Source organism: Sebastes umbrosus, chromosome 11 (assembly GCF_015220745.1).
Source record: "Sebastes umbrosus isolate fSebUmb1 chromosome 11, fSebUmb1.pri, whole genome shotgun sequence".
NCBI classification, from domain to species: Eukaryota; Metazoa; Chordata; class Actinopteri; order Perciformes; family Sebastidae; genus Sebastes; species Sebastes umbrosus.
In genome coordinates, this window is record NC_051279.1 from 7470190 (window position 1) to 7483522 (window position 13333).

Genomic DNA, 13333 nt, shown 5'->3' on the forward strand with positions numbered 1-13333 from the left:
CAAGAGTTTTTGCGCGTTTTCGCAATTTGCAGGTTACCTTTACCTAAACTAACCAGTGGGGCACACTCACATGAAAGAAACTCAGATTAGAAAGAGACACAGAGGAAGAGTGACTTCATTTTCTGCTCAGGTAGACATTACTCCTCTATGTCTTTGCATGTTTGCTGCTATATTAATGCTCTGGATATCATATAGAGAACCTTTAAAACTTTACAAGTATCTCATCTTTTGTGTAACAATAAGTTGTATTATTATTTTTCATAATGTATGATGCTGTTGAAGCAGGACAACTCAATGACTACACATTGGCAGCCAGTGCCTTTGAAATGTCAAAGTTCACTTTCTGCTTCATCTCCTGTGTTATGATCCTTCCAGTCTGCTCAACATATTGGGAGTGATTCTGCAAATATGGGTTCATTTACTGCAGATATTGAAACATTTGTGTTTGATCTGTACCGTTTCAGAGGAACTTGAGGAAGCCAACAGCAGCCGTATGCATTGTGGGTAAGATGCAAGCCACCTCGGGTATATTATCAACACAATTTATTATGTAGAAATTAACTTTCTTAAGCATTAGATGTTTTACAGCGATCATCAAAACGTTGAACGAGAATGTGATAGTGATGAAGGTTGAAAAGCTTAACACTGTGTTTGTGGTATTTTAAGAAGTTCCTTTTAACACCTCTGTCTGTGATAAAGCACACTGTTGTCAGAGTTCAGCTGATTTTTCTGTCACATAAGAAGTCTCCCTCCGTCCTCTCTTTCAGTCTCTTCCACCAAAAGCTGTGAGTTGGTTCAGGTGACGTTCGTATCCCCTGTGAGTATACACTCAACAGTCACTCTGTCATCTGGAAGTAAACATGTACGGTATATATCTCTGTTAATAGTCAACTGCAATGATTCCTGTCCCAGGATTGTTCTGTAAAACAAAGAAGGAAGTTAGTTTCAGATAAAGTTACTCTTTTCTTATCAAGTTGTTGCACAGTGACAGCTCACAGCCCAACACCTTCCTGTATGTTTGACTATAGTTCCCTCTGTCATCTCTGTGAACAACACCATGCTAGTGCTCTGTAAACTACAATATACAGATACATTAATTTCCTGTATGGTAATATCAACTGGCTTATTAATATCAAATATGTGTTTGTGCATCCCCTATAGCAGTGATTTTCAAAGTGGGGTCCAGGGACTCCCAGGCATCCGTGGCACTCGGTCAGGGGGTCCGCAAAATACTTTGTTATAAATTATAAATATTGACTTTTACTGGAAGATAATATTTCCTTAACACAATAACACACTGTATATGTTTCATGTGAGTTCATACTCAGGTCATGTATGCAAATTACTTAGTCAAAAAGCAGAAGTTGTTCATTCTAAGGCTGAGTGACAGATTCAACTGAACAGAGGTCACAACCACTTTGAGGGTGAGCTGTGGTTTGATAACAGCAGCACTTCTCTGTCTACAAGTCAGACAGAACTTAACAGAACGGCTGTAGCGATGTCGGAGGAGGAGGTTAACTACGCTTCGGTTGTATTCCAAAATAAAAAACATCCTCCACCTGAAGGTAAGTTTCTTTTCTTTTTTTACATCAAGAATAGAAGTGTTAAAATGTATTATGCTGTTGCTCGGGATAGATACTGTATCTGTGTTTATGTGATCATCCTCATATGCAATGTTGATTTCTTGTACTGGTATTTTCTTCACTATACTGGATAGAAAATACATTAGGTATTTTTACTGACCACAATATTAAAATCTAAGTGAAGTTAGAATTTTTAATGTACTGTAAATTAAATGTAACCAGTACAACCTGAAACATGAAAAACTGCTCATCATTTACCAAGAGGACAAAAATAGGTTGATATATTCATAGAAAGAATCAGCTGCATTACATTGTGGAAAGGCTGTTTCATAAACTGTTGGAAGTTTGCAGGTGCAAATTTGATATCGATTGATTATGGTGAAGTGCGCACTACAAATATACCAAGGAAACCCATTAAATTCAAATCTATATGCACAATGTTCAACTCTTAAGAATGATTGTGTCCTCTGCATTGAGAAATGCACTTTTATTTTCCCCTTTCATCTATGATCCGCTAACTGTGAGACAATTTCATCATCTTTGGTTTTAGCTGTCAGTTTTAAAGTAAAGTGGTGCATCATACTGAGTTGTTACTGAGCACTGAATCATAACTTCATGAGTACTTGTTCATTACTAAGCAAGTTTGTGTCTTCCCATTAGAGGGGCATCACCCTCACTGACTAATAGCTATTACAATTCATCAGTGATCATTCCAGTGGTTACCATTTCACCCTTATGGAAGTAATGATGCGGTGCTCAGTAACAACACAGTATGGTGCACCGCTGTACTTGAGGAGACACAAATGGGTGGTTAACAATAAAGTAATGATTTTGTTATTGGTAAAGTGACGTTTATTCAAAAGTAACTATGCGAGAACTATGCATTAAGTAAAGGACCATATAAGGATAAGGATTCACAGATACCCATGAACAATTATATTAGTTATTAACATAATAACATTTCTCAATTAAGTAATCATTAGCTACTCTATAAAAGTTGTTACTACTGTTGAGTTACTCATGAGCTGCCTGTTAACTAATGGTTTACAGTTAGTTCCTCATTCGTTCTTCATTAGTTCCTCATTTGTTCCTCATTTGTTCCCCGGTAACTATCGAAATATTGCGTACCTTATTGTAAAATGTTACCTTTTGTCATTTCAAATAATGGAATAAGCCTTTATAAGTTCTTGTCATTTGACCACTACACAGTAATTAACCAATCGTGTCCTTCACCCTTTCAGCTATAAAAGAGGAGGAAACTACGTACGATGAAGTCAAGGTGCGAAGCGAAACATCTGAACAAACTCCTGATACAAACGGTAAGTTGTAAAACAATTCAGGTGTTACTGCAACTGCATAATAATAATAATAATAATAATACATTTTATTTAGTGGCGCCTTTCTGGACACCCAAGGACACCTTACAAGAATCAATTTAAACATAGACAGATAAAATATAAAAACAACAGGACATGACAGAGACATATTTGTACAGACACATAGGATGGGTGATGATGAGTACTAGAGAGAGTAGGCCAGTTTAAACAGGTGGGTTTTGAGGAGGGATTTGAATGATGTGATATTGTCAGACTGCCGGATGTGTGGGGGGGGGGTGAGTTCCATAACCTGGGAGCAGAGCAGCTGAATGCCCTGGCTCCCATGATGCTGAGGCTCCCATGATGCTGAGGCTCCCATGGTGCTGAGGCTCCCATGGTGCTGAGGCTCCCATGGTGCTGAGGCTCCCATGGTGCTGAGGCGTGAGGTGGGGGTGGTCAGAAGTCCGGCTGATGATGAGCGGAGGGAACGGGAGGGGGTGTACTCCTGGAGGAGGCCTGTGAGGTAGGTGGGGGCGAGGTTATGGAGGGCTTTGTAGGTGAGCAGAAGGTTTTTGTAGTCGATCCGGGATTTAACAGGGAGCCAGTGCAGCTGGATGAGGATGGGGGTGATGTGGTCGGAGGATTTGGTGCGGGTGATGATCCGGGCGGCAGAGTTCTGAATGATTTGGAGTCTGTTGAGTAGTTTGATGGGGATGCCAGAGAGGACAGTGTTGCAATAGTCGATCCGGGATGTGACAAATGCATGAACCAGGATTTCAGTGCTGGAGTGGGACAGGGATGGACGGAGTCTGGAGATGTTGCGGAGGTGGAAGAAGGCAGTCCGGGTGATGTTTTTTATGTGGGATGTAAAGGAGAGGAGAGCATATACCTAGTACTGCTGCTAGTACTGCTATAACTACTACTACTACTTTACCATTATAACCAGTAGGCAATTTGATCATTTTTAACTAAGGAGACATGCCCAGTTAGTTTTGTTCACTTCGAATAGGGAACCGCCCCATGAACGACAAAAGGGGGAAGGAGGACATTTATAACAGCCTTACAAACTGGGGGTGGGGAGTTTCAAAGATGTCAGCATCTTCCAGGAAGGCAGGGAGGATCTAGTGAAAAGATGCCATCAAATTTAATTATGAGAAGTGTAGGATTGTTTTTGAATCATTAGGGAATTTATATTTTTAGTTTGAACTTTTTTTAATGTCTTTCTCAAGTGCAACTACTGTTACAGCCACTACTACTACAAGTATACTGCTGTTACCACCAATACTTCTACTATTACTGCTTCTACTGCTACCACTACTTTTTGCACAAAAGCAAAAAGCATTTTTCCCAAAGGATAGTTTTGCAATTTTTCAGCAAAAGTCAGATGTTATTAAAACAGGTTTTGCCTGCTGTCATCATTCCTGTTAAAAGATTCCTAATTTGCTTGTAATGTAAATGGTGGGGGACAAAATCTACTGTCAGTTTTCTGTGTAAAAATGTATTCCAAAGTTTATCTGAAGCTAATACTTTAGCAGTCTGAGTTAGTCAAATCAAGTGGGCACCTTTCCTTCCCTTTACTTACTTTTTACTTATTCTTTTTACTATAAAATTCCCTCTGTGTTTCACCAGACAGTGTTCACAAGAGTGAATATTGTACTAAAAAGACTAACTTTGAAAGATTCTCTCTTGATTTGGTTAACTCAGATTGTTAAAGCCTTATCAAAAAAAAAAAATTGTGGAAGATTTGTGTATGAATTTGAAATTTGAAATTTATATATGTTTGAAAATTTGAGTGTTATTAGTGTAACACAAATGTGATGTTGTATATAGTATGTATGTGATAAATTAATGTACATGATTTCGGACCCCAGGAAGACTAGCTGGTGCTATTGGTATCAGCTAATGGGGATCCTTTTTAAATAAATAAATAAATAAATATCTTTCTATATTTCTATTTGTTGTTTGTCTCAGCAGGATTATTGCCAGACAAGAAAGCAAACAACAGACGTCGCCACTATCAGCAGTTGGCTTGTTGTTTGGGGATTCTTTGTGTCATTTTGCTGTTGGGCATCATAGCACTCTGTGTACTGCACTGTGAGTATACTATACATACATAACAGGCAGTCCATGCATTAACTCACACATCGACATGAGACAAACCTTAAAGAATAATTCATAGTTTTCATCTGTCACCATTATTTGTTATCAGTCATGTATTTGCCACAGTTCGAAGCTCAGACTGTCTATTAGCAGACTATAAGTCTCTACCTCTATTTGTTTGCCAAATCTGTTACAAACAAAATTTCTGGACACAATATTAGAAATATGCACCTGCTCCTGGGTGTGTCAGCATCAAGCAATAATCCAATCATAACAACATTTGATCACATGTTTTAATGCTTTGTGGTTATTTATCCCAAATGAAGCAAAATTAATGAATCTAAATTTTGTTTATTTTTTCCCCAGTTAAATCTAATTTCAGAATAAAGCATTTTATATCGTATAGTCGACTGAATATTATGAATCTGTTGGAGACAGAAGCCAAAATGAGCATAAAAGCAATTGAAAGAAGTCAAATGATATTCTATATTTTTCTTATTGTCAATAAATCCGATGATAAAACCCAAACCGACACTGAATGTAACTACTAACAAGAATGTTGTGTATCAAAGCCTCTTATGTCGTCTTCCTCTGTGCCATAGAGCTCCACTGTTGTCCAAAGAAATATTAAAAACACATCAGTGAACCTCACTGGCATGTTCGTTCATAACAATGAATATTGCATCTGTATCTTTTGAGCAACCCAGTCTCCAGAAAGAAATGTTGGCATTGTACGTTTCTGCAAACCGCGCATATGTTGAATGTAGATGTTTCTGAACCAAAAATATGTTTCATAAATACATAAATACTGTCAAAGTTAACGTGGTAATAACGCCACTATTTTAAGATGAAAAATTTGATTAATTTGCAATTAATCGTGATTAACTATTTGAATCGATTGACAGCCCTAATATATACGTTTCAGATCAGCCTCAAATCACGCTTGCAGAAAGGCACAATGCACGTTGTTAACAAAACTACTCGGTCAAGGTGAGAAAAAAGATCATGGTTTGTGTTAAAATAATAACATTACGTTACCAGCGTAAATAAATAACAACCACCCTTAGCAGACTTTCTCATATAACGTTACATAACAAGCATAACAACGTTATGTAACAAGTGTAAAGTCAACGTTAACTTTTGGTTTCACACATGACGCGACCAGTCGTCTCCTGGGTGAATGTTCTGTTTGTTTGACCCATTCACCAAACCTTCCACCCAACCTTAGTGGACTTTCTCGCTTGTTATACTCGTTACTGTACCACGTAACTTTCAATAACGGTCGCTCGATATACTATGTCACTTGTTCGGACCGAATGCAAAAACGTACACATTCAACATATCCGTGGTTTGCAGAAACATGCTATGTCAACATTTATTCCTAGCAACTGGGCTGCTTTTGAGTCAATCCCACATACACCGTCCTCTTACTCTTGTACTATTCACTCAAGTTTGATTAATGTTGACTTAAAACTACAGTGTCCAGGTGTTTTAGGCAATGAGAAATATATACGTCTTCAGTAGGAACCAGAGGGCTTGGGTGTGAGTGCCACAGGGCCCATTGGGGAAGTCAGGAAACATAGTGAGACATACTAAATGTTGGTTTTAGTCTTTTCAGGAGATTTGTTGAAATCTTCCGAGAAGCTGGAAAACCTGAAGTCAGACATACAGGAAATAACTTTCAAAAGAAGCAAATGACAAAAACAAAATTGACAAACCAAAATTGCATTATCACTATGATTAAGAAGCTAATTTCCATTTTGCAGTTGCTCCATTAAGTCATGAGAGTGATTTAACGGAGTTAAAAGAAAACCAAACAGCTCTACTGGAGGCCAATCACAACCTGACAAACGACAACAACAAACTCAGCTCAGACAATGAAAACTTGAGGAGGGACCACAACAATCTGACCGTCCAGTTTGACAACCTGACAAAAGGCTATACTGTCTTAGAAAGCAAGACCACAAGCCTGACTGCAGAAAACCAGAAGCTGAACACAAGTAACCAGGAGCTGGAGATACGAAACGGGGAGCTGGAGACACAGAAGAACAACTTAACAGCACAAATACGAGACATGGAGACTAACTGGAATGAGCTGAACGTCAGTCGAGCTCAGTGGAGCATTGATGCCTACTGCCTCAAAACAAATAATGGTATGTTCAGATCCCATTAATTAAGTCCAAAAATATCCAATAATAATATCACAATGCAGTGATGTTGTTTATTTGTTGGTCTCTGATGTTTCAGTGAGAGAGTGTGCAGCTTGTCAGGATGACTGGAAAACCAACAAGCTCAGCTGCTATGCGGTTAATAACCCTGGTTCTTCTAATGGGAGAACCTGGGAAGAAGCTCGAGAAGATTGTAAAGGAAAGAATTCAGATTTTGCTGTTATAGATGATCAAAATGAGAAGGTAATGAGAAAACTGTGGGTATTTGTATGAACCAATTATGAAATAAAAATGTATTTCCTGTAGGTCTGAACACACTGTGAGTCTGTAGGCCACCGTGTGTTTATTCATGTATGATGTTTAAATATCTAATAGCTGTCTCTCTGTTGTCAGAACGTAATCAATGGTTACAGCTGGGACAGTTCAGGAACCAATGGATACTGGATTGGCCTGAGAGTTGAAGCTGGGAAATGGAAGTGGATCGATGGAAGTGATCTGACTGAAAGGTACGAGACACGTTCCTAAACACTTTGAATCATAGTATCTATCAGCCTTGATCTAAACATCATCTTCTTCTCTCAGCAACTGGATAGAAGCTCCTTCTGTCGGTCACTGTGCAATTTCTGTCCAGGGTGTAGGATGGATATCAAGGACATGCGATGACAAACAACAATGGATCTGCGAAAAGAACGCTTTATCTATTTAAACACACCGCAGTCATACTTGAGAAGGTTACTGGGAACTCTGTAAAGGTTAATTACATGTAAGATAATATCAAGTGACTCACGAAGACTTCTACTTCACAACTGTGTTTTACAAAGATAAAAAAAAAAAAATCAAGGAATTTTATTTTTTATGAAGAAAGAGGTAAAAAAAATAAATAAAGCTGTTTGTGTGTGTCTGAAAAAAACAGACTAAGATTAAATGTATAAATGCAATTAGATATTGGATTATATAGGTATGGTGTGTCGGGCCTGAAGGGGCACTAACCTGTTAATTATTAATAACTTTGAATGTGTTTTTCTTCTACTTTGTTAGAGATGCAGTGCTTATAATTTCTATATCAGCAGATTGAAAAAAGGGACCAACAAGACTGCTGAGTTTCTTATTTCTTATGTGCCATTTTATATAGTTGCTACTGATTGGCCAGCAGGGGGCGCTGCACCACTTGTTCTTCACAAAATATTCCAGATTCTGTTTCCATGTAGTATTCTGATGTATAAAATGCTTACTTGTACAGCTGATGGTTAAGTGTTATCTATCTATCTAGAAGCAAATTCATGTTTTAGTCACCAGTGAATAAATGTGCTTCCACATATTGTTGTTATTATCTTGTTTAATGTTTAATCAAGATGAGACAGAAGGAGATCTGGCCTCATTAATCAGTCACACTGTCAACATCTGCATCAGCAGAGCTCCAGAGAGGGACAATTTATTAGGGAACTATCATATTGTGTATTTCACAAATACCAATGTCATGTTTTTCTGATGGGGCTTCAGTGTTTTTTGGTGGTGTCACATTAAATCTGTTTAGACCTAATTCTGTTCCTGAGTATCACAACAGCTCAGCGGTTACACTGTCATCTTACAGACAGAGGGTCCTGGTTTTGATCGAGTCTGGGGCCTTTCTGTGTGGAGTTTACATGTTCCCTCATGTTCACATGGGTTTCCTCCCACAGTCCAAACACATGCAGGTCAGGGGAATATGTTGGTGTGTGTGTTGACCCCGTGTTAGGCTGGAGATCTGTCCAGAATGTTTTTCTGCCTTAAATGCAGTGCATGCTGGGAAAAACTCCTGCCCCACCAGGTCTCTGAACAGACATACAGTAAGCAGGTAAAGGGGATGAGTGATGGATTTAGTATGATGAAATAAGAACTTGTTTGTGTGAATTACTATTGATTTTTTTTGTTAATCCTTATTGCTTAAGAATATGTGATAATTGGTTTTGTGTTCAAGAGCTCATCAGTTCATCACTGTGTGTGAATGTAGATACTTATTTTCACAATGTTTAGTCACAGAACAACACACAGCATAATCATGTTATTAATCATGTTTTATGTAATAGCAAGTTGTGTATTAAAAAGTAGAATTCCATTTTTGTCAAATTGGTCTTCAATCTCAGCAGAAAAAAATTGATTTGATATTCACAGTATATGATAAAATATAATGAAAGTTACTGTCAGTTGATGAAAGGTTGACGGCAGCAGCATGAAAAGATGCTAAAGACACATAGTGTGTTGAAACCTTTAATGAAGAAGACTTCCCATCATAACTACTCAGCATTATCCACTAACCAAACAACAACATAACTTCAGAATTCACAATTTATTTTGTAGAAATTAACTTTCTTAAGCATTAGATGTTTTACAGCGATCATCAAATTGTTGAACGAGAATGTGATAATGATGAAGGTTGAAAAGCTTGTTTGGGGTATTTTAAGAAGTTCCTTTTAACGCTTCTGTCTGTGATAAAGCACACTGTTGTCAGATTTCAGCAGATTTATCTGTCAGATAAGAAGTTTCCCTCCGTCCTCTCTTTCAGTCTCTTCCACCAAAAGATGTGAGTTGGTTCAGGTGACCTTCGTATCCCCTGTGAGTATACACTCAACAGTCACTCTGTCATCTGGAAGTAAACATGTACAGTATATATCTCTGTTAATAGTCAGCTGCAATGATTCCTGTCAGGCTTCTTCTGTAAAACAAGGAAGGAAGTTTGTTTCAGTTAGTTTCTCTTTTCTTATCAAGTTGTTGCACAGTGACAGCTCACACCCCAACACCTTCCTGTATGTTTCACTGTAGTTCCCTCTGTCATCTCTGTAAAGAAATACCTTCCTAGTACTCTGTAAACATTAATACACGATATACAATTACATTCATTTTCCTGTATGGTAATATAAACTGGCTTATAAATATCAAATGTGTGTTTGTGCATCCCCTATAGCAGTGATTCTCAAAGTGTGAGTTGGGGACCCCCAGGCATCCGTCGCACTCTGTCAGGCAAACTACTTTGTTATTAATTACTCCCGCACATGTTAGCTTAGGGCCAATAGAAACTCTGATATGATTGTGACACACAACAATAAATTTATAATTTTTCATTTGAAGCACAAACTAAAAGTCAGCTTTAGACTGGTAAATTTAAATATCTGGATTTATTAGGACTATGTCAGTCTTAATGATAACCATTGTCTGAAAGCTTTTCAGATCAATTACTTGAACTGTAGACTATAAATGCTGTCAAGTTGAGTCCAAATGCAATTTAAATAAAATCACTCTGTTTAAAGGTATATAAGTGTTATTAAGATTGGAAATGTCCCCGCTTTTGGACAAATAAGGATCATTTCATCTTATCTTAACATGATTCAAATTGAAGTGCGTTTCTGTTTATTATTATGAAACATGTCGGAAGTATTTAAGTGGAAATGTTTCAGAATACAAATAGCTCCTTTAGCATCTAAGAGTATAAATGGTAGTAAGCATATGATTAATCTGTTTTAGGATTATGAGGGGTCCTTGTAATTGTCTCCCCTGTAAGGGGTCCCTGGCCCCAAAAACTGTTAATTATAACTTTGAACGTGCTTTTCTTCTACTTTATTAGAGATGCCATGATCAAATGTTTTATATCAGCATATAGTGATAGAGTGATGAAAGGGACCAACAAAACTATTCAGAGCTTCCTGTCATGAAACATTTGATATTTGTGATTCTGATTGGCCAACAGAGAGTGCTGTATCACTTGTTCCCAACAGAATGTAACCAGAGCTGCTTTCTTAAGCATCTGATGTAACGAATATTCATATGTAGAGGTGACGGGGTCATCCATCTATCTGAAGAAAAGCCATGTTTTAGTCTATTACATTGAATAAAAATGCGGAAGTTGCAACATTGTTGAAGAGGATGAGACGGAAACAGAGTTGTAAAAAAAAAACACACTAACCTCAAAGCAGAAGTCCACTAAAGACCATCTGAGCGGAGCAGACAGACTCCTAACAACCGTTATACAGAACTGCAGCAGGATTTTAAACATTTGTCCAGGATGAACAGAAAACCACGGGAGGATACTGGTACTTAACAATATTCTAATATTTATGTGTCTGCATGTATATTTCTCTGTGCCGTTGTCTACATTTGTTTTCTTGCAGTGTATGATGCTTCTGATGCTTGATAACACCCTAGTACCAAAGGGTTTTAAAATGCCCAAATTCATTTTTAAATTCCATCTTTTGCATTATGATTTTTCCACTCTGCTCAACACATCAGGGATGATGAGATTTATTGTATTTTTCACTCAGAGTAAACTGAAGAAGAAGCTGTCGATTTAACAATGACTTATTAAGGAAAAAAAGCAGATAGTGTAGTTTAAAAAGTAGGATTTTAAGTTTATCTAATGGCTCTTCAACAGAAAGATATTTAATTATGATAAAAAGTCACTATTGAACAGCTGTTGGTGAAAGGGGAACTGCAGCAGCGTGAGAAGATGTTGCAGACGACCAGTGTGGGTTAAAACCTTTAAGATAGTTTCCTAACACAACTAATCTGCATTAGCTGTTAACCAAACAACTCTACCACAACGTCAAAGCAGAACTAACAACCAAACACTTTTCTGTGAAATACAGAATTGGTACATTGTAAGCTTTTACATTTCCTTTACAGTCCTCAAAGGACTTCTGGTGAACTATGTTTTTGTCAGAATGACCAGAATGTTGAAATTGATTAAGAAATCCATCTTTTGTATCATGGTTCCTCCAGTGTGCTCAACATATTGGGAGTGAAACTGCATAAAAACATATAAACATTTGTGTTTGATCTGTTTGTCTTTCAGAGAAAATCATAGAAGAAGCTGACTATGTTAATGAGCCTGTATGCACTGTGGAGAAAGTGGCAGCCCCTCCAGGTGCATTATGAACACAATACGTTTCACTCATTACAGTTTTTCTCATTCGCTTTGGCTCAATTGAAGTTCAGATCTTTGAACAAGTAGTTTGTTGTTCTCAACAGATTAGAATTTGTTACTAATTCAAGCAAACTGCACGATTTTTAGCAGATGTCCAAAAGAGTAAGTACAATAACCACTTGCACATGTCTTGCTGATCAAGACTGATGAGTTGATTCTCAGTGAAATTGTCGTCATCTTCTAAACTTCTAAACATCATTTCCTCATTTGAGCCATCTCAGAAAAATGATCCTTTCAGTTATCAAAATCTGTCAGACATACATGTATATGCCATAAATATCTATGACATGATTATGTACTGTGATGAGTTACAATTTGTTGTTTTGTGCTCTACTTGTTTTTGGCTTTGACGTCATTTTGTGGCAAATTTTCTGTTCACTGTATATAGAGTATTTTTACATGAAAGACCAAAGGTGACGCATTGCTACTCAAATAAATGTACAGCATACATACAGATGTGCACATCCTTTTGCTGTGCACTACAGTAGGCCTATTGACTTTCAGTAAACTTTGACCTGCTGTTGAAATGTGCTTCTAAAAAGCTCAATGCGATACACAACAGCATTCAGCCAGATAAAACGGACTTTCTGATATAGTACAGCAAGTATTCAGTGTCAACAAAAAGTAGAACAAAACATCTTTTTGACCAGTACGGCTCACATGATGACAAAACAACTTTTGTCAACAATTGACTGACACAACAACAGGCTTTGAGGAACTAATGAAATGTTCTGGGTGAGTTACTACCTTTTGCAAACATGCTATAGAGTTGTGATGTCCCATCAAACAGTTGTGAAAGTTGCACATACAGTTTAGAGATTGTTAAGACTGTTTAAAAAAATTAGCCAAAGCGATTAAGAAAAACTGTAAATACTGTTAAGCATGAAACTTATTTAACTATCTTTATTTTTTGTCAAAGCACCTGTGACTGTGTTAAATCAGCTTCATCAATTCAACTGAGTTCTTCTTTTTCTCTCAGACTACAGGTTGCGCTTCTTCACTCAGTCTTTTCCCCTGATAGCAGTGTGTTGGCTGATACTGTTGGTCATCTTGGGCCTTCGTATCCACTGTGAGTACCACTGGGGTTTTTTTTCTTATCTTTTGCTTTTAGCTTTAGCTTTTACTACAGTTTTTCTTGGTGTAATTCTTCCTCCTGTTCACACTGGCAGATAGATAGATAGATAGATAGATAGATAGATAGATAGATAGCAA

The 13333-nt window shown here is 37.5% G+C and overlaps 2 protein-coding genes across 3 annotated transcripts in view; both read left to right on the top strand.

Annotated features, from left to right (window-relative positions):
- LOC119496717 (C-type lectin domain family 12 member B-like) overlaps positions 1–13333 on the top strand; it is a 44262-nt gene that overhangs the window by 15303 nt on the left and 15626 nt on the right. The gene's annotated exons all lie outside the window — the stretch shown is intronic.
- On the top strand, positions 1424–8260 carry LOC119496716 (asialoglycoprotein receptor 1-like). 2 transcript variants are annotated; one of them, XM_037784224.1, is made up of 7 exons: positions 1424–1565; positions 2825–2902; positions 4871–4993; positions 6766–7152; positions 7247–7410; positions 7561–7673; positions 7750–8260. In XM_037784224.1, exons 1-7 carry the CDS (start codon positions 1499–1501, stop codon positions 7871–7873), a joined length of 1056 nt encoding a protein of 351 aa, XP_037640152.1. In that variant the 5' UTR covers positions 1424–1498; the 3' UTR covers positions 7874–8260. The 2 variants fall into 2 exon arrangements, with proteins under 2 accessions (XP_037640152.1, XP_037640153.1); XM_037784225.1 differs by having other exon boundaries at positions 4874–4993.

What these genes read in the sequence shown, in the direction of transcription:
- LOC119496716 (XM_037784224.1), top strand. Translation starts at nt 1,499, where the DNA reads ATGTCGGAGGAGGAGGTTAACTACGCTTCGGTTGTATTCCAAAATAAA. An exon ending in ACAAACTCCTGATACAAACG is followed by an intron (nt 2,903 to 4,870) that starts GTAAGTTGTAAA and finishes TGTTTGTCTCAG; the next exon opens with CAGGATTATTGCCAGACAAG. An exon ending in TAGATGATCAAAATGAGAAG is followed by an intron (nt 7,411 to 7,560) that starts GTAATGAGAAAA and finishes CTCTGTTGTCAG; the next exon opens with AACGTAATCAATGGTTACAG.